General features: G+C 41.9%; 1 protein-coding gene across 1 annotated transcript in view; it reads left to right on the top strand.

The window, feature by feature from the left end:
- The window catches only part of NOL8 (nucleolar protein 8), a 45147-nt gene extending 33902 nt beyond the window's left edge, over positions 1 to 11245 (top strand). Inside the window, exons 12-17 of the mRNA XM_018552288.1 lie at positions 278 to 567; positions 2113 to 2239; positions 3653 to 3661; positions 6118 to 6179; positions 6902 to 6984; positions 11036 to 11245. Of these exons, the coding sequence (XP_018407790.1) occupies positions 278 to 567; positions 2113 to 2239; positions 3653 to 3661; positions 6118 to 6179; positions 6902 to 6984; positions 11036 to 11089 (625 nt within the window). The 3' untranslated portion in view covers positions 11090 to 11245. The remainder of the gene's footprint in view (positions 1 to 277; positions 568 to 2112; positions 2240 to 3652; positions 3662 to 6117; positions 6180 to 6901; positions 6985 to 11035) is intronic.
- The last annotated feature ends 7321 nt before the right edge of the window (positions 11246 to 18566 follow it).

The raw sequence follows: 18566 nt of genomic DNA, 5'->3' as shown, positions 1-18566 counted from the left end.
GGGGGGGGTGGGGGGGAAAAGTCTTTGACTTTAATGTCACTTTAAGTGTTTGATATTTTTTGTTTAATGCATAATTAGTTGGACAAATAATACATGCGTTGAGCACTTAAATCAAGGATCACTTAGCGCTGCACTTTATTTATGATTTATTACAATATGTTTTTAATTTTTTTTATTACATTAGTTTAATTATCTAATCAAATGTTCTAATACATTTTGATAAAATAAAGTTCCATAAAGTATCCTTTGTGATCATGGATCATCTTTTTGTCGCTAGGAAATCTGAGAGAAAAAAGCGACTAGAAGCAGAAAAACTACCAGATGTCTCCAAAGAAACCTTTCATGAGGTAATCATGGACTTCAGAGAAGTGTTTGGAGCCTCAAAGACTCAAGACACAAAGGAGCCGAAGATGACATGGGACCAAGAGGTGGAGCTAGAGAAGAAGGAAACCGTTCTGTCCATGTCAAATGAGCTTTTTCCCTCCCAAAGCAAGAACACAGAGGAACCAGTGGAATTCACATTTTCATTTTTTGGGACTACTTCTGAAGGGAGTACGCCTAATAATGGTAAGAACACTGTAAACATAATTGTTAAGATTTCATACATGTTAGGTCTATGTCAAACAGGTGATTTGTAATTCCTTATTTAACGCCTTCATTACCAGGCCATCTTTCAGTTTTCAGTGCTGTGATAGTTTGACTGCGAATTACTACTGTACGTCGTACAACACGTTCCCAAATTAATCATTTTTTCAGGAAAGATGGAGCTTTCTTTTGGTTGTTTTTAATACCTGTTTTTTAATTACTTTTTACTATACAAGAATTTGAATAATTAAAAAAAAACATTTTCTTACATTCTCTCCATAAAACATAGCAAAATGTGCCAGTTCAGTGACTATACTCTAGAAATTACCCCTTTTTTAAAACTTAAGACACCAAGGTGATCTGATTTTTTTTTTTTTAATACTTTTTTGGGAAATTAATAAACATGTCAGTATTAAGGGGGTGAAAACATGGAGTTTGGTAATGGTGTTCTAAATACATTAAATGTACAGGTCATACACCGAGAGAGGCAGAGTTGAAGGGGTTAAAATACAGGTCAAATGTATTGGCAGGATGTAGTTGAAAGGGTCAATGTACAGATGTGCAGGATAAGGGCGTGGTTCCTGCCCGGAAGGCACTGGATCGCATAAATCAATCCTCCTGGGTTCTGGAGCGGGAGGGGGCGTGGTGGTGCCAGTCACGTCAATGGCACCACAGACACGCCTGCAGTGCGATCGCCCACAGCAGAACGCATGGTACAGCATTGCCCGCCATGCGGTGTGGTGCCCTAAAACATAAAGAGCCTGAGGCTTGTAATGTACTCCAACGTACCTGATTTTATAGGTAAGACTATTCTGTTTAGCAAGAAATAGTTTACATTTTTTTTAATCGTTTATATAAATTGCGTGTCTGAATAGCCTTCAACATGATTGATAATCAGAAATGTACTGTAGTAAATTTTACAATGCATAAAGCATGCTTAATGCTGTTTTAAGCAGAATTCTAAGACATAGTGTTTGGTGAATGTCACATTTATTGCTTTATAAATATGCCACCAAGATCTTTTTTTCATTTTTTACCATCTGACCTGAGATTGTACGTTCATATTGTAATGTGTGTGTGTGTGGCCAGGTCTAGCATATAGTGTTGGAAGAACTCTCTAGTTAAACATAGAATGGGAATAATGTTCATGGTCATGAATACTTCCAAAAGCAAATTAATCTCTGCAAGGTGTTGCAGCCAAATGAGGACTGGGGAGTCTTTAAATATTTGCAACCTGGCAGTGTCACGCAGGAGATTTCATTATAATTTAGGACATCAGCGTATGTGGATATAGATTCTTTTTTTTTCTTAATATATGCTCTCATAAATACCACATTATCATTTTATACTTTGTACAGTATTTGTAATTATACTGAGGTCTACCTACATTACAAAAAGACAACAGATGAATCTATGTAGCATTAAGTGACTCCTTATATAAGAATTATTTTGGATAGAAACAGAAAAAGAACTCTTGAATAAAAAATTGTAAACGACAGGTTTTGCTAACCTCTTTACACTTTACAGAACCCTATAAGACTGAGACAATCAAACCAGCTAAAGTTGCATGGCAGGAAGATCCCAGATTCCAAGACAGCAGCTCTGAAGAAGAAGATGATGAGGATGCAACTGTAGCTACAGAAAACACGACAAGGTGATTGCTAAAATATGTTTAGAATCTTAAGTTAATCTGCCTTCCCGGTGTCCTGGCCCAACCACTGAAAAAGTCATATCGATAGATAGATAGATAGATAGAGATATATCTAAGATGTGTCCATACATGCATGATTTCCAGATTATCCACACACAAAACAAGATTAAATTATTGACAAATGCATAATTAATATAGAACAATAGTATCCAAATCCACAGCAGTCATTTTTTAACCATTAAAGTGTAAAATAGCCTAACTGGCTATCGTATACTTAGTGTTGGTTGATTTACTAAAAGAATAGAGGCCACTGGCAAAGTGTATGTTCAGTTTTGAATCTAGTGTTGGTAAATAGGTTGAAAGTACGTGTTGCGCTAATATTGCGCAACATAAAAATTTGCAACTACCACCATTTTATTCTATAGGGTCTTGGCATTCAGAAAATATATAATGTTGGGGGGTTTTAAGTCATTTTCAGGCCTAAAATGTGGAATATAACATGGGTGCAAAAAATGAAAAAAGGGCCTCAGTCATGAAGGGGTTAAAGCCCAATCTTTTGTTTGTCAAATTATAGGGTGGTTGCTAGAACATATTTGGGTGATTGAAATGGTTGGTAATTCTATAACATTTGCTAACAACCTCACAGTGTACACATAAATTCACAAAAGTAAAAGATCATTCAGTGTTAGTGGGCTCTATGATCCATTTGCCTGTTTCTTGTAAACATACACAGCACCAGCAGATAGATCATATAGTCCCGACAGTGCTGCCTGTTCCTTGAATTGTTTACTTTTGTGAATGAACTGTCAGCACTGTTGGGGCTATGTATCTATGCCATAGCTTCGTATGTTTACTAGCAGCCACAGATAAATCACCCCCCCGACAACGCTGACTGTTCAATCGCGAAAGTAAAAGGTCATTCAGTGCTGGGGAAGCTGTGTGATCTATCTGCTGGCTTCTTGTAAACACAGAGCATTATATTTTACTAGTGCTTGTGTTGTGAATCGAGCTGTGCTGAAGTCGGGACTTGTCTCCAGCGTGCATCTACTGCAAGATACTATCACTGTACAGCCCAATTAGTTATCCATCTGCTTGTGAGCAACGTGGTTGAACCATGGTTAGGGGGGAGCTCAGCAACAGGGCTGCACTTAGGTGCCCTGGGTGATTTATCAATGTGATGATACTTCTTAAAGCTTTGAGCATTGATAGAGAAGATGCTCTATCCTTTAAGGTCTCTATTGACGTATGAGCTGCCTTTTAACCCATGCTAGCCTCTGCACTAATTTTCCACACTTTGGCTGACTGGCCTAAATTGCTAAGTGGGAATTTTGTGGCTGCTGGTGTTGACACTTATAATTCAGCGTGATGATCATCTGGTCAATGCAATCAATATGTGCGACATGGTGCCAGGTTAAGTCTTGTAACGTTTGTTTCTTCTGTCCAGATCCGCATGGTGCTCTGGCTTAACTGCTGATCGGCAGAGCAACAGTGCGAGAAGGCTTTGTAGTGACTCCTTCCTCCATCTCCACTTTCCACTGTATTCCCTCCCATTTCTCAGTAGCGCTGTGCAGATATTCTTCCAGCTGATCAGCGATTGTTCAACCTGTGTGTTATTCCCGTTCCTCGAACTAAAAAAATATGAAGGTTCTTATTCAAACCTGTTTACAGTTCCAAAACCCAATCTAGGCATTTACCCTGTTTTGGTTTCAAAGTCTCTGAATGCACTTAAATGTCCTTTTTCAAATGGTATCTGGTCAATTTCTTCCTTTCATTGTGGAGACTTCATAGCATCCATCGACATAGAGAGTGCATGTAGACACACTCAGTAGCTTCTTTGTTTTGCTGTGCACCACAATGCATTTGTGGCCCTCTCTTCAGCCTTGCCTTGGCCCCAAAAGTGTTCACAAATTTGTGAGAGCAACCCTTCCTGTCCTTGGACTCCAATGTATTATTCACAATGTGTTCCTTTTGAGGACTTCGGATGGATCCTGAACTTCATAATGTCTTCTCTGATTCTGTCACATCGCTTAGAGTACTTGGGCACTCTCCTGGATACCTTTTCAGGACACAATTTAACTGCCCCCGGAGAATTTGGCAAAACTGTAAATTCAGATTCAGCTACTTTAATTGCGTACTCTGTCTTCCATGCGGAACTGCATAAAAGTGCTGGGATTGATATTATACAGCTTCGAAGCAGTCCCATTTGCTTAATTCCACTCAAGAACCTATCAATGAAGCATTCTCTGGGAGTGGAGCAAATCCAGTCTTCCTCTGGACAAGATGACACTGTTTCATTCTTGAATCAAGAGGAGTTTTACAACTTCTGTCTAATGTTGGAGAAAGTGACACATTTTAAATAGCTAAGACCAAAAGTGTCCTGGTTATTTTCCTCTCATTACTTGCTAAAAAACTGGTGATTGCTGGGAAGGATGTTTATGGACTTTCCCACAGTTCTGTTTGCCAGTGTCCATTCACCTGAAGGTGGATGCATATAAACCAGGGACTAAGATTAAGTCCATGTCCTGTCCTGGAAAGTCAGGAAATCACTAGCACTCAGTAGTAAAGATAAATATGTCCCTTTTTATTGGACAGAAAGCATCACAGACATCCAAATAAACCGACGTTTCGGGACCGCGCAGGGTCCCTTCCTCAAGGCAGAAAGATGTGTGCCTTGAGGAAGGGACCCTGCGCGGTCCCGAAACGTCGGTTTATTTGGATGTCTGTGACGCTTTCTGTCCAATAAAAGGGACATATTTATCTTTACTACTGAGTGCTGGTGATTTCCTGACTTTCCTGTGTTTGCACGGCGCCATCCGTGGTATCTCATCACTGCGAGCACCATTTTTCTCATATCTGGCCGGGACTGCTGTGAGGAGTGCGGAGGGTCTCTCCATCTACTTACATGTCCTGTCCTGTACGTTAAGAAAAAGATTTTATAGGGAACTCCAATTATTCCTCCCTGAGTCAATAATGGGTATCTTTTGCACTTCTACGGTAGGTAGAAGTTCTGATCATGCTAGATTTAAAGCATTTCCAAACTCAAAAACAAAAATATTATATATTGAAGCCTTGAAGCTTTTATTTTAACCAGGTGATCCTGAGAATAACACTTTCTAAGGTGGCTATGCTTACTCCATTGTATATATGGAGATAGCTGTGGTTGTCACTAGACTGCTCTCCTGATTTGGATTACTAACTTCTAACTCCTCTATTTATGATCTCCATTACATATGGAAGCATCCTTTTGTAGTACACATATGTTAGCTGGAAAAACTGACAGGATTGTGTAATGTTTCAGTTCAGTGCACAGGAAGTTACAACCACACTGGAATTTCAGCAAGACAAAGTTATTTTTCTGCACTTGCAGTAAATGTATTTTGCATGCAAAATGAAAACGTATGTAAATACCACTTCTGGCGTGTGGTGCCTATCTACCCAGAGGCACTATATGCAACCTTTTGCTATTGTTAAAGACCACTTCTAAAAATGGGTAAGTGACCATATATTTAATGTTTGTTTTAGGGCTTAGATATCCATTAAAGTGACTCTGTCATTAAAGAAGTATGAGGGCTGCTGCCCTTTCTGGCTTCCTTTTGAAAAGGCTAGTTGTCTGACTAAGGACTTTTAAATCACAGATCTAGAATAGGCTGTTCTAAAGGAGTGTCAGTTCCTTTTATCTCTATAACATTTCTGTGTATTGAAGCCAAAGCTGCTGGATGACAGTGAGGTATCCAGCATTCTTAAAAGGAGTTTTCAACAATGGCAGCCTCCATAGACTCTCATGACAGAGTCTCTTTAAGGGGGCAGTCGTTCTTCAAACTACAAATATAGACAGTAACTTAACATTATGCTATTTTTATTTTTTTTTCTTCTTCCTGAAGTCGACCAGATGTAAGCACCGTTCGTTTTTTCTTCTTTGTGAAAGATGATCAACGGTTAAAAAGTAAGTGTGCCTTTTGTGTTATTCACTAAAGCATGTTAAATTTGTAATACGACATTTAGGTTTTTTACAAAATTCATAAAGTTAAATAGTTGGATTGAAAAAAGACAAACGTTCAACTAACAGGGTAATTATGTTGAATTGCATTTTGTGATCTTAAGCTTATTTTCTGCAGTTGTTTTTTTTTTTTTTTGAATAGCTTCTTCTAAAGGGTATATTTATTCTATCGAACATTTTACAGACGTTCACCCAAGTAGGATTCAAAAGAATTTGCCAGCATTTATGTATCATTCAGCTGTAAGTACTTGAAGTCCTTTTAATTTGAAGTTCCAGTGTTGAAAGGGGGTCAAATTTTCAATGAAGTTTGCTTCCTTAGAAGACGGAGAGGAATTTATTCATAATATAAATTAAATTCCTTTCCGTCTTCTGTGGAAGCAAAATTGTGAAACTTTTCAGAAATCTGCTCCCTTTCCACCAGTGGAACTTCAAATTAATAGGCCTGCAACTGTAACATGTCCTAAAAGATAGTGATGTTGGTAAAAGGATGCTATAGCAGGGAAAGTGATTACTAGAAACACGGCAGCCAATTCACTGACTTTGTATATTACCTATTTCACCTGTAACAAATCAAGTTTTAACAGTTTTTGTAATAAAAAGCATATTTAGTTAGTAAGGAATTCTAGCAAAATGTCAATGGTCTAATGTTCAACACCTCTTGGTTATAGTTGGTCCGACAATGTTCTTACGGTCGTCCAATACAGAGCAAGAAGAAGAGGCCTGGGAACAGAGAAAAGATGTTCTTCTAGAGGTATTGTCTTAGCACAATGGGAAATTCCATCTCATTTTCAGAAACATTATGTTGTTAATTGCAAGGAAAAGTATGCACAATCTCTGCAAGTAAAGGTAGAAAATTATTTATCTAGATGTGTGTATTTATATCATTTTAATTAAAAGATGAGTTAAGCATTTTATAAAAAATTTTTTTTTTTTTTTAGTATCTGCTTTGCGAACAAATCCTAGACCTTACAAGGTGGAATTTTTTACATTTCCATATTGGTATATTTTCACTAAAGCATCTTCTTAAATGTTTGGCTGAATGGTTTGTGTGAGTGTGGGGAATTTTTCCTATATGGCCTATTTTAACCACAGTCAATATACACTCATTGTCAAAAATATTGGCACCTCTGCATTTCTGCCAAATAATGCACCACTTAGTGCAAAACATTGTTGCAATTATTACAAATGTTTAAGCATTCTCATGTTTATTTTGTCTGTATTGGTATGACACAAAAAAGTGGAGAAAAAAAGCCAAACCTGACGCATTTCATGTCTTAACAGAAAGCTTAACTGCTCCTGCTCTGCAGAGACAGTCATGAGTACCCCTAATGAGATATCCCTCACCACACATGGTGGATCACAGATGCAGTAAGTGTAGGTCAGCGGGCCATGCCATCTCATGCTCTGCTAATGGATCACGGGGGTCTTGCAACTTTTCACCTAAGGGACCGGGTTCTGGTGGAAGAGTCATTACCCCTCGTGAGACCTACTTGTCCCTCTCTGGGTTGATCCGCTGCTCCTGTTTTTCCAGAGAGGAGTTTTCAGCTTTTGTGTCTGAATATATGGGTATACTTCAGCTCTCTTGGAATCTTCGGACTGCAGGGATTACAAGTGGGCCCCCTCATCCTTCCCCTCAGAGTCCATATCTGGATTTTTTTCTAGCTGCTTCTATGTTTTCTGAGGATTAGAACAGAGGTAGTACAGCTAGACACCCAATCAACTGATCTTTCTCCAAAACATAAGGATGCTGTTGGTATCCTTATTGAAGCCGTGTGCATATGTCTTCTCTGACGGGGCCTACTATGTACACTATGTTTTAGGCATGTCAGTTTGCCAAATCCTAGCTGTCGGGTCAAAATCCGTGGATTAGTGTTCCGTATCTGTACTAATGGATCCATGTATCCTCCCAACGACTTGAGCTCCTCCTAACTGTGGCTTTATGCTACGGTTTTAATGGCTTGGTGGACTCCCCCCAGGATAGGCCTCCTGCTTTGTACAGGGGCAAGATTGTGTGTGTGTGTGTGTGTCGCTCGCTTTATTTTTCAGAAACAGATGAAGATGAAGGTGAAGATAAAGGTTCACCTTAATTTTGTCTATTTCTGGACCATATCAATTTTGATTAATTGTGGTTCATTATTGGCTGTGGCATTTTGTTCCTTTTAGTATACACAGAGCTAAAGTAATAGATTTCCCTTCTCTTTGCCCCTGTCGCCACCTCTGGGTTATCTTGTAAAGGTCCTACATGCTCAGACCTAATCTTTTTACTATTAATACAGTGTCAAGAAAAAGTATGTGAACCCCTTGGAATTAACTGGTTTTCTACAGTAATCGGCCATAAAATGTGATCTGTTCCTCATCTAAGTTACAACAATAGAATAACACAATAAGGGGAATTAATCAAAACTGGCGAAATCAAAATCAGCATCCACCTTTTCATTTTCAAAGCTTGACTGAAGAAAGAAGCTGATTGGTTGCCATAGGCAACTGCTCTGGATTTTGTCTGCTCCAGTTTTGATAAATTCCCCCCAATGTGCTTAAACAAGAACTATTAGTTGAGTGCTTTTCACTCACCTCATAGTTCTAGCCGACCTGTGACAATGAGACTGTCACAGGTCGGCTCAGTAGATCGGGAGGTGAGCGAACACATACCGGCGTTCGCTCACCTCTCGATCCTGTCACGGCTCTCTGCCGTGACGGGAGGGGCTGGATTCCCCCCTCCCTGCTCTGATCCGCCAGCGCTGACTGGCGGAACGGACGGGGGAGGGGGCGGGTACAGCTGGCTCTGCCTCTAGATAAGCAGAGCCAGCTGTCAGTCACGCAGCTGGGCGGATCCCGGCACAATTGTCGGTATCCGCTGTAGCTCGCAGTATACTGAGCCTAGGGTGACGGGAGGACGCTAGTTTGTGTCCTCCCGGTACCCTAAGGAGAGCTATGGGGAAAAGCCCTTACCCCATAGTTCTCCTTTACTAGTTTTCTACATTAATTTGCTATAAAATTTTATCTGATCCTCATCCAAGTCACAACAATAGACAAACACAAAAATTAGCGTGATTTATCAGAACTGGAGCAGAGAAAAGCTGGAGCAGTTGCCCATGGCAACCAATTGGCTTCTATCTTTCATTTTCAAATCTTAACTGAACAAACCAAGGAGAGAAGCTGATTGGTTGCCATAGTCAACTGCTCCAGATTCTGACTGCTCCAGTTTTGATAAATTCCCCTCACTGTGCTTAAAGGAGAACTATGAGGTGAGTGCTTTTCACTCGCCTCATAGTTCTAGCCGACCTGTGACAATGGGAGTGTCACAGGTCGGCTCAGTAGATCGGGAAGTGAGCTTTTTCCTTCAGCACTGTTAATGTTTAATGAGTGTGTTCAATAAAGACCTAAGAAATTAGAATTGTTTGTGTGTTATCAGCTTAAAGGAGAACTATGGGGTCCACCTTTTTTGCATCATAAGCGTGTAATTCAGTGTAATATACTGTGGGCAGAGCTTAGCTCTGTGCTGAGAAGCAATCCGGACAATATTGTCGGGATCCTCCCATTGAGTGACAGAGAAGGCTTGTAGGAGCTGCTGTGCATTCATGGATACCTGTGCAGGCTTAGCAGCTCAGGGCACCTCCTGTCAAAGTTTATTCATGTCAGATCTAACAAACACTTGCAGCTCTGTCCCCGCCTCCCCTCCACGCTGCTGTCTCGGGACATGCAAATCAGCAATAACACATGCTGTGGATCTCCGTCCCCCGCCATGCTGCTGTCTCTCCTTCTCCCTGTCTCATCAGAAATAACACAAAGGAGATCTGTAGCAGTGCTTCAGTGACTGGCCAAGGTAAGATCAGTTACTGAAGCACTGCTACAGATCTCCTTTGTGTTACTCCTGATGAGCTGGGGAGAAAACCGAGACCGGGGGGTGGATGAAGCTGCAATGCCTGTGTTATTGCTGATGTGTATATCGCGAGACAGCTGCGCGGGGGGGGGCGGCGCTCCACTTCCTGTGTTGTTGTGTAGGTCCTGAGACAACAGCTTGGAGGGGAGACAGGGACAGAGCTGCGGGGATAGATGTGCAAGTGTTGGTAAATCTGACATGAATAAACTGATGGGATGTGCCTTGAGCTGGTGCGCCTGCACAGGTATTCATGAACGTGCAGCAGTTCCTACAAGCCTCTGTCACTCAATGGGAGGAAAGAAGAGTAGGGAAGATTCCAACAATATTAGCACACCACAGAGCTAAGCCCCGTCCTCAGAGTATTACATTGAATTGTAAGCTTATGCTGGATGTTTGATTTAATGGGGTACATTGCAAATAATGCTCCTCTATCATTAGGAAAATAAAAATGGAAATTTTTTTTTACTTTTTTTGCAACATTTGACAACAACTCACAACTTTAGAAAATTAACTTGAACAATCTGTCCCAGATTTAATGGCACCAGGAGATTGTATCTAATTAAGATACTTTCACAAAATGTCTCAATTCCCATCATGTTCTTGAACAATTAACCTCTATTTGAATGCATTCTATGCTAATTGGATTAGGGTGGCTACCCATTAACCATGTGACTATAAATGGTGGGAAAGAAACAATTTCAGATCGGTACAGTTGAATATAACCAACCACTACTAGCTATGCCAACCTTCACAGAGACATTATCATATGTTAACTCGTGCATTTTCAGTGCAAACCTAGCCTCAGACTGAAGTCCATAATAGAGCTGTCTACCCAGTGAACCTTTACAATTATTAGAAGCACAGCAGAGTTTGTAATGTGTAAATTTCATATCTAATGTATTTTTTTTTATTTTTTTTATAGGATTGCAGAAAGAGACACAAAGATGCAAAGAGGAAAATGAAAGCAAAGAATTAAGACTGCATCACTGGGATTTACTATCCACATGTGTGCATAGTATCGCAATACAGCCTTTATAAGGACTGCACCATTATAAAAATACTTCACCTTTGGGCTCTGTGTGAGTCATGCAAAGCCTTTTATATTGCTTACTATGGAAGAAATGTAGTGTATATCCCAGTTGTTCCTATTACAAGAGCTATTATTTTTTTTACATGAAAATAAATAAAAGTAACAACTGACAAGTTCTTTTTTTTAAATCAGATCGTGTTTATTAAACATTTTTGCACAAACAGATCCCAAAACTGACAATTACATAATACAGACATAATAAAAGAAAAACAGAAAACACCAAAAAACACAGAGCTTTAACCAAGTATCAAACTAGCACCCCACGGTGCGCAGACCCAAAGGAGGTATACAATGACAGAGGTATTATCGTACAGGTCAAACGTAAGGCATAGAGTTATAGTAGGCATTCACCTATGTATACAGAGTAGTATCATTGTGAGACAGATCTTTAATACCCTTTAATACCAAAGAGGGTAACCGTACCCATAGAAACGCTGTAACTACTGGGATCTGAAGCTCAGCCAGGGGGACCAATGTCCACTCGGGAGAAAAACTGGGGGGAAAAACTCCTCTGGAGACTCCGCCCCCGGAGATGGTAAAAACCATGAGAGCTGCAAAGGTAATTGCCACCAAACCGTGGGTGGGGACGCCCTCGTCTGGATATACGGTGTGTGGAGATCCTCGGAATATGATCAATCCGCAACCAGCGTTGGATAAGAGGAAGTAACCCAGCTGTTACCACAGGGTGCACCGCATCAGGTTTTGGGCAGGTTCCTCCTCGTAAATTTATCCAGCCAGAAGGAAGCTTGAGAGGGAACTTCAAAGAAATGGGTCTCACCGTCAGCCACGACTCGAAGCTTGGCAGGGTAAAGCATCGAGTAGGGAAAACGTAGCTGCTGAAGTCTTCTCTTGACATCCTGGAATTTAGCACGCCTTTTCTGGATTTCTTGGAAAAAAAAGGGAACAGCATAATCTTCGATCCTGCAATGGAAAGCTCGCCCATATCTCTGGCTTTACGCAGGATACGTTCCTTGTCTCGATAGTTAAGCAAACGGATCAATGAAGGTCTGGGTGGATTACCAGGGGGGAGAGGTCGGGCCGGGACCCTATGAGCCCTCTCCACCGCAAAGAGTGAGGATAGTAGATCTCTACCAAAAGTCTCAAGTAGCCAGGCTTCAGCGAATTCCGTTGCATCGTTACCCTCCTGACGTTCAGGAATTCCCACCACACGCAGATTGTTCCTGCGTAGACGATTTTCCAGGTCATCAGTTTTGTCTGAGAGAGTAGTGGTACGATGCAATGCAGATTTAACATCAGTTACCAGGGGGGTAGCAAGATCCTCTAGATCACTGACCCTGCCTTCCACCGCAGTTGTTCTTTCCCTGACCTTTTGTAGATCATGTCTTAGAAATGTGATGTCGGCACGCATTCCCTGCACCTGATCCGTCAGGGAGGCAAGAGAAGAGTTGCATGTCTGAATAGCCGAATATATATCTGACATGGTGGGTTCACGTACTTTAGTTTTTGTTTTGTGTGGTTTGGGACTCTTAGCACGTTTGGGTGCAGTACCCACTCTGTCCACTGATTCCTCCTGGCTGTCTGAGTCAGCCCGTTGTGAGAGAGAGGATGGAGACTGGGCCGTTAACCCCTTGTAGTCATCACAGTCAGGGCTGGGAGCTAGCTTAGCTTGCTTCCCCGGGGTCCCAGTGTCCCTGGCGAACCTCTCCAACTGAGCCACAGTGTCCCGGCTGCGTTCTCGTGCCGCCTTGTCGGGTGTAAGGATGGGGCCGCGTGCGCCGCCGCCGCCATCTTGCGGAAGGCCGGCCGATGCAGCTGTCTCCTTCTTACCCGTTTTCTTCATGGCACCGCTGCAGGGATCGAGACCGACGCTATCAGGACACCCGGAGGACTGATGGAGCAAGTTGCGGATCGCAGGTAAGCAGATTGAAGCCTGCAAATCGAGGATCTATCAGGATCTTTGTAGAGAGCTCTCCGCCGCACGTCCTTCTACATCGAGCCCCAGGCCACGCACCCCAACAACTGACAAGTTCAATTTTTTTTTTCTATACAGAACTTGCCTCTTGAACTGTGAAGATGTTTTGAAACGTATATTCTAAATGCAAGTCAAACCAATGGCATTGATCAAATATTTTATTTGATTATAAGAAAACATTGCTAAGCCATATTTAAAAGCACTTGGCTGGCTACAAATTTGATGTAATTTCAGAAAAACTACAACTCTGTCTGTGAAAAAAAACATACTGGATTGTCATGACTGCAACAGTATGAATAAATAGATACAATCTCCTAGAAATAAAATCTATTAAAGTAAATAAAAACTATTAGGTTCCCTGTGTGAGCTTTCTCTTGAAACACTTCTATCACTGTCATCTGTTCTACAAAAGTATTGAAGCAAGGCCACTAGTGTCCTCAGGAGGTCGACAAGGATAGGCACTGTATTTTGCTTATGACAGGTGTACATTAAGGATGTCATTAGTGGTTGGATATAGACAAAGCATAGTTTCCAGGTGATGACTTTAAGCAGGAAGACTGATGTAAAAGCTGAGTATATTTAACTTAATTGAACCTAGTGCCTGCACAAAAACCGTAAGTGTAGGTCCAGAGATACTTTTATTGATTAACAAATAATCGTTATACATTTTAATCGCATTAATTATATATACTGCGTATAAAATATATATTTCTTTCTGGTCTAATGAGAAGAATTCAGACATTATTGGGTTATACTGCCACCTTCAGCAGAATTGGACACTGGCAAACAGAAAATTTGTAGGCTAGTCCAGGATAACCCCTCCTCTGTCCAGCATGCCTCTTTGTTCTGCTAGTGTCCTAGGAAGATGGACATCTAATCATTTTTTTGTATCCTTTTTTCATCGGTTGGATTTCTTTTACTACTTAAATCAAGATTCCTCAATACATCACTTTCAAATTTCCCCCTACTGCTGGTTTTGCTGTGAAATGGTTAATGCTGATTGAATGAGCGCCAATGGGGGGAGTGTTTGTACCCACATACTCTCTTTTCCACCATTCATGTAGGGGAAGCATTCTCTCACTGCTGCTCCGGCTTTACAAAGCACCATGTGGAACTCCGATCTCACGCTTTGTGCCTAGTTGCATCACACACACCACGTTTGCAGCACAGGTTCGGTGTTCTCTTCCTTGTGAAATCATTTACTTGCATAGTGACTTTTCTATCCAGGTCTTGAGCATTAGGTTAATTCTCCATGCTCTCCCTCTTTGCCCTGGTCATGTTGGTAGGTTCCCAATTTCAGTAGGGCTTTGGCCTCATTCAGTTTCAGATTTGGGCCTTCATCCTTCAGGTGGCTTCTGGGCTGTCACAGTCTCAAAAAAAAAAGTATTTCCTCATCATACATTATAGGACACTGTATTGAAGAATATTGGGTTATGCTGCTGCCTTTAGGAGAACAGATACTGCTAAACGAGCTGTGAGGGTAGACTATAATAACCTCTCTCACTCCCAGCAAGCCTCAGGTTTTTGCTTTCAATATTCTTCAGTTGCGGTGCAGCCACTTTTGCTGGGTTTATTTGCAACTTTCAGATTGGCTACTTCTTGACTTTGTCCTGCGCGGGCCATATACTGACCCCACCAGGAAGAACCTGGCCTACAACCATCCAGCAGCTCAGGGAAGGTGATGCTCTTGTCTGAGTTACACCCTTTTGGCGAATCCTTGGACACCTATAATGAGGAAGTCACTGGAAGGAATGTGTACACCAGGGGTAGCCAAACTCCGGCCCTCCAGCTGTGGTGAAACTACAAATTCCATGATGCATCTCTCTCCGGGAGTCATGTCTGTGGCTGTAAGAATCTTGTAATGCCTCATGGGATTTGCAGTTCCACCACAGCTGGAGGGCCGGAGCTTGGCTACCCCTGGTGTACACTTATGTCCCAGAAAAAGAAGGCAAAAACTCCAGCAGATAAACCTGAGACAAGAGTTCCTTTTGGATTTTCTTAGACCTTCCAGTCTAAGGCCAAGCCTGGAACTCGGCTCTGCCATAAGACCTGGAACCACAATCCACCAAGTTCAGACACAAGCCCTTTTCTCAATTGGGGTCCACATGTCGGAGGGGGGTGGAGAGTCTGCATTCATCGGGTCCCAGGATATTTGAGATGCCTGGGTCTGGAACATTGTATCTACGGGATACAAATTAGAATGTTTCAGTCTGTCTCTACCCAATTTCATGTTGTCAAACTTACCAACATCTCTACAAATGTGGGTGGACAGTCACGCTGCTCTCAAGGTGTCATAGCCATAGTCCAGTAGAGTGTTAGTTTCTATTTACCGTCCCCACAGCAGAAGAAGGAATCTTCCTCATATTGGCTGTAAAGAGTCTCAACAGTTCCTTTTGAGCTGAAAAATTCTGTGTATAATCCACCATAATTGCTTCCCTCCACTTGGGGGAAAACCTGGTCTCTGTGGATATCAGGGAAGCGTACTTGCATATCTTCATTTTCCTGGTGCATTAACCCTTCATGCATTAAGCTATGGGCATGCAACATTACCAAATTTGGCTTGTGTGCTGCACTGCCATAACAATAGACTAATGATTTTAGGGTAGTTTTTTTAGAATTATGAAGAACTAAATCAGTCCATGATTATTCAGCAATGAAGAATGGCAACCAGCAATAGAGGAATATAGATCCCATCAATCCATGATTATACAGCAATGGAGAATGGCAACCAGCAATCATGAATTGCTGAGATTTGTAGTCCTCTAAAGCCGGTTGCCATTCTTTATTGCTGCTTTTTGGTCTCACCAGGGTTGCATTTCGGTCTTGCAAGGAAATCGTGTAGATCTCCCAAGGGGCTGCATGTTGGTGCTAGGCTCCCAGGGCTCTGTGCATAGCTGCCGGCTCTGCGGGAGGGTGCCGAGTTCTCCAGGGCTAAATGGGTGGATGCTGCGCTTGTGCCAGGCTCCAGGGCTGTACGTTCAGTGTGGGGCTATCCTTTGTAGTGCCGGTCTCAGGAAAGAGCAGGAGGTGATGTTCGGCCGGACCTGCACTGTCAAAGAAAGCTGCCTAAGGTCCCCAGCAAGCACAGGACCTCAGGCAGCCACTCGCATGTAAAATTTTAAAAACAGGAGCCAGTATCCAATAGCGGGAGACTCCTGGAACCTCCAGGAGAGTTGGGATGTCTTTGTACAGTTCTAGATCCATCTATTATCAGGTGATGTGGGTGCTTGTGTGTGTAAACAATGTTGTACTATTTTCATATTGGTGCGTTATAGGGTTATGAGTCATATACAGACATGTTCTATTGTATTTTTATGAACTTGAGTATTTTGATGAATTTCTTTTTATCAGTACTCGTATTAGGGGCACAGATGGCCCGGCCCCAACCAAGGAATTTTTGCTGTAGTCTAAGTATGGTACAGCTTTTGGTAAGGTACAGTTGGTACCTTCCTATGTAAGTGCAGGAAGGTTTTTCTTTCTTTCAGAGGAGCGGAGCTTGTTTTTACTGGGATGCACTGAACAGCTTTTTCCTGCTGTCTAAATGGAGGATGTCTGCTGACTGCTGTGTAGGATTTGGGGAGTAAAGTCATGCTGTGGAGTGTCTATAGATGACTATGAAATGTAGGGATCTCTGTGGATTGCTCCTAATGGTCTGTATTGCTGTGGTGCTGCAGTCATATTTCTGGTTACATCAGTAAAGTACTGATTGTGTCCTTGTGCACATTTCTGGTTGCGTCAGTACAGATCATATTTCCATGCATGTATCTGGTTGCATCAGTAAGGTGCGGATCATATTTCTGTGCATGTATTTGGTTGCATCAGTAAGGTACGAATCATATGTCTGTGCACGTATTTGGTTGGTTGCATCAGTATGGTGCACATCATATTTCCATGCATGTAGCTGATTGCACGCGAGTAGTAAGGTAAGTACTGTATTTTAGGGCTGGTTTCCACCAGCTCGCACGTCTACTGCTATGCCTCATATCCGTAACACAAGGGATCGCATATGTAAGTCTCCTTGCGTTCTGGGCCGGGAGGGGGGCGTGGCAGTACCATACTGCGTTCCAGTGCGGTGGGATCACAAAAAATAGTGCAGGAATAATAGGAATCCGCCCTTGAAATAGTGTTGGACTATGGGAACCGGCTTTCTGGCCAATCAGGAAGCTGAGCGCAGTGTAATGAGGCATTGCCCGGCTTCCTGATTGGTCGAGAAGCTAGCCAATCAGGAAATCTTATGTGAGATTTCAGTTATAAGGTTTAAATCTACTTTAATGTGCCCAGGCTAATTAAATAATTTTTTGAAGAGACAAAAGTGAAACATTTTTATATTGATTAATAGTGTGCTGATATAGCTCATTGGGAGATGGTCTGTTTTTTTTGTATAACAAAAACGAATTTCAATATGATCATTAATGTTCTGTCTGTTACAAACGGAGATTAGAAATGATTCAAGGAAAAGAGGAAAATTGAGTGAGTGGAGAAATCAGAATGGCAGGTCTGCCGAGCTTTCCTGTAAGATGTCTTGGTCCAGACTTTCTTTGTCATACTATCTAGAAGAAATGACACTTTGCTACAATGTAAAGTAGTGTACAGCTTGTATATCAGTGTACATTTGTTGTCCCCTCAAATTAACACACAGCCATTAATGTCTAAACCGTTGGCAGCAAAAGTGAGTACACTCCTAAGTGAAAATGTCCAAATTGGGCCCAAAGTTTCAATATTTTGTTTGGCCACCATTATTTTCCAGCACTGCCTTAACCCTCTTGGGCATGGAGTTCACCAGAGCTTCACAGGTTGCCAGTGGAGTCCTCTTCCACTCCTCCATGACGACATCACGGAGCTGGTGGATGTTAGAGATGTTGCGCTCCTCCACCTTACATTTGAGGATGCCACACAGATGCTCAATAGGGTTTAGGTCTGGAGACATGGCCAGTCCATCACATTTACCCCCAGGTTCTTTAGCAAGGCAGTGGTCATCTTGGAGGTGTGTTTGGGGTCGTTATGTGGGAATACTGCCCTGCGGCCCAGTCTCCGTAGGGAGGGGATAATGCTCTGCTTCAGTATGTCACAGTACATGTTGGCATTTATGGTTCCCTCAATGAACTGTAGCTCCCCAGTGCCGGCAGCACTCATACAGCCCCAGACCATGACACTCCCACCACCATGCTTGACTGTAGGCAAGACACACTTGTCTTTGTACGCCTCACCTGGTTGCCGCCACACACGCTTGACACCATCTGAGCCAAATAAGTTTATCTTGGTCTCATCAGACCAAAGGACTTGGTTCCAGTAGTCTGCTTGTTTTCAGCAAACTGTTTGCGGGCTTTCTTGTGCATCATCTTTAGAAGAGGCTTCCTTCTGTCTTTTTAGACATAAACTTGATATAAGTAATCTTATTAATCTTTTCAAAGTCACTTTAATGTTTTAAAA

The sequence above is a fragment of the Nanorana parkeri genome, unplaced genomic scaffold, assembly GCF_000935625.1.
Source record: "Nanorana parkeri isolate BGI_ZX_2015 unplaced genomic scaffold, ASM93562v1 scaffold83, whole genome shotgun sequence".
Lineage (NCBI taxonomy): Eukaryota > Metazoa > Chordata > Amphibia > Anura > Dicroglossidae > Nanorana > Nanorana parkeri.
The sequence above is the reverse complement of the archived record's forward strand: the minus strand, read 5'-3'. Positions and strand labels throughout refer to the sequence as shown.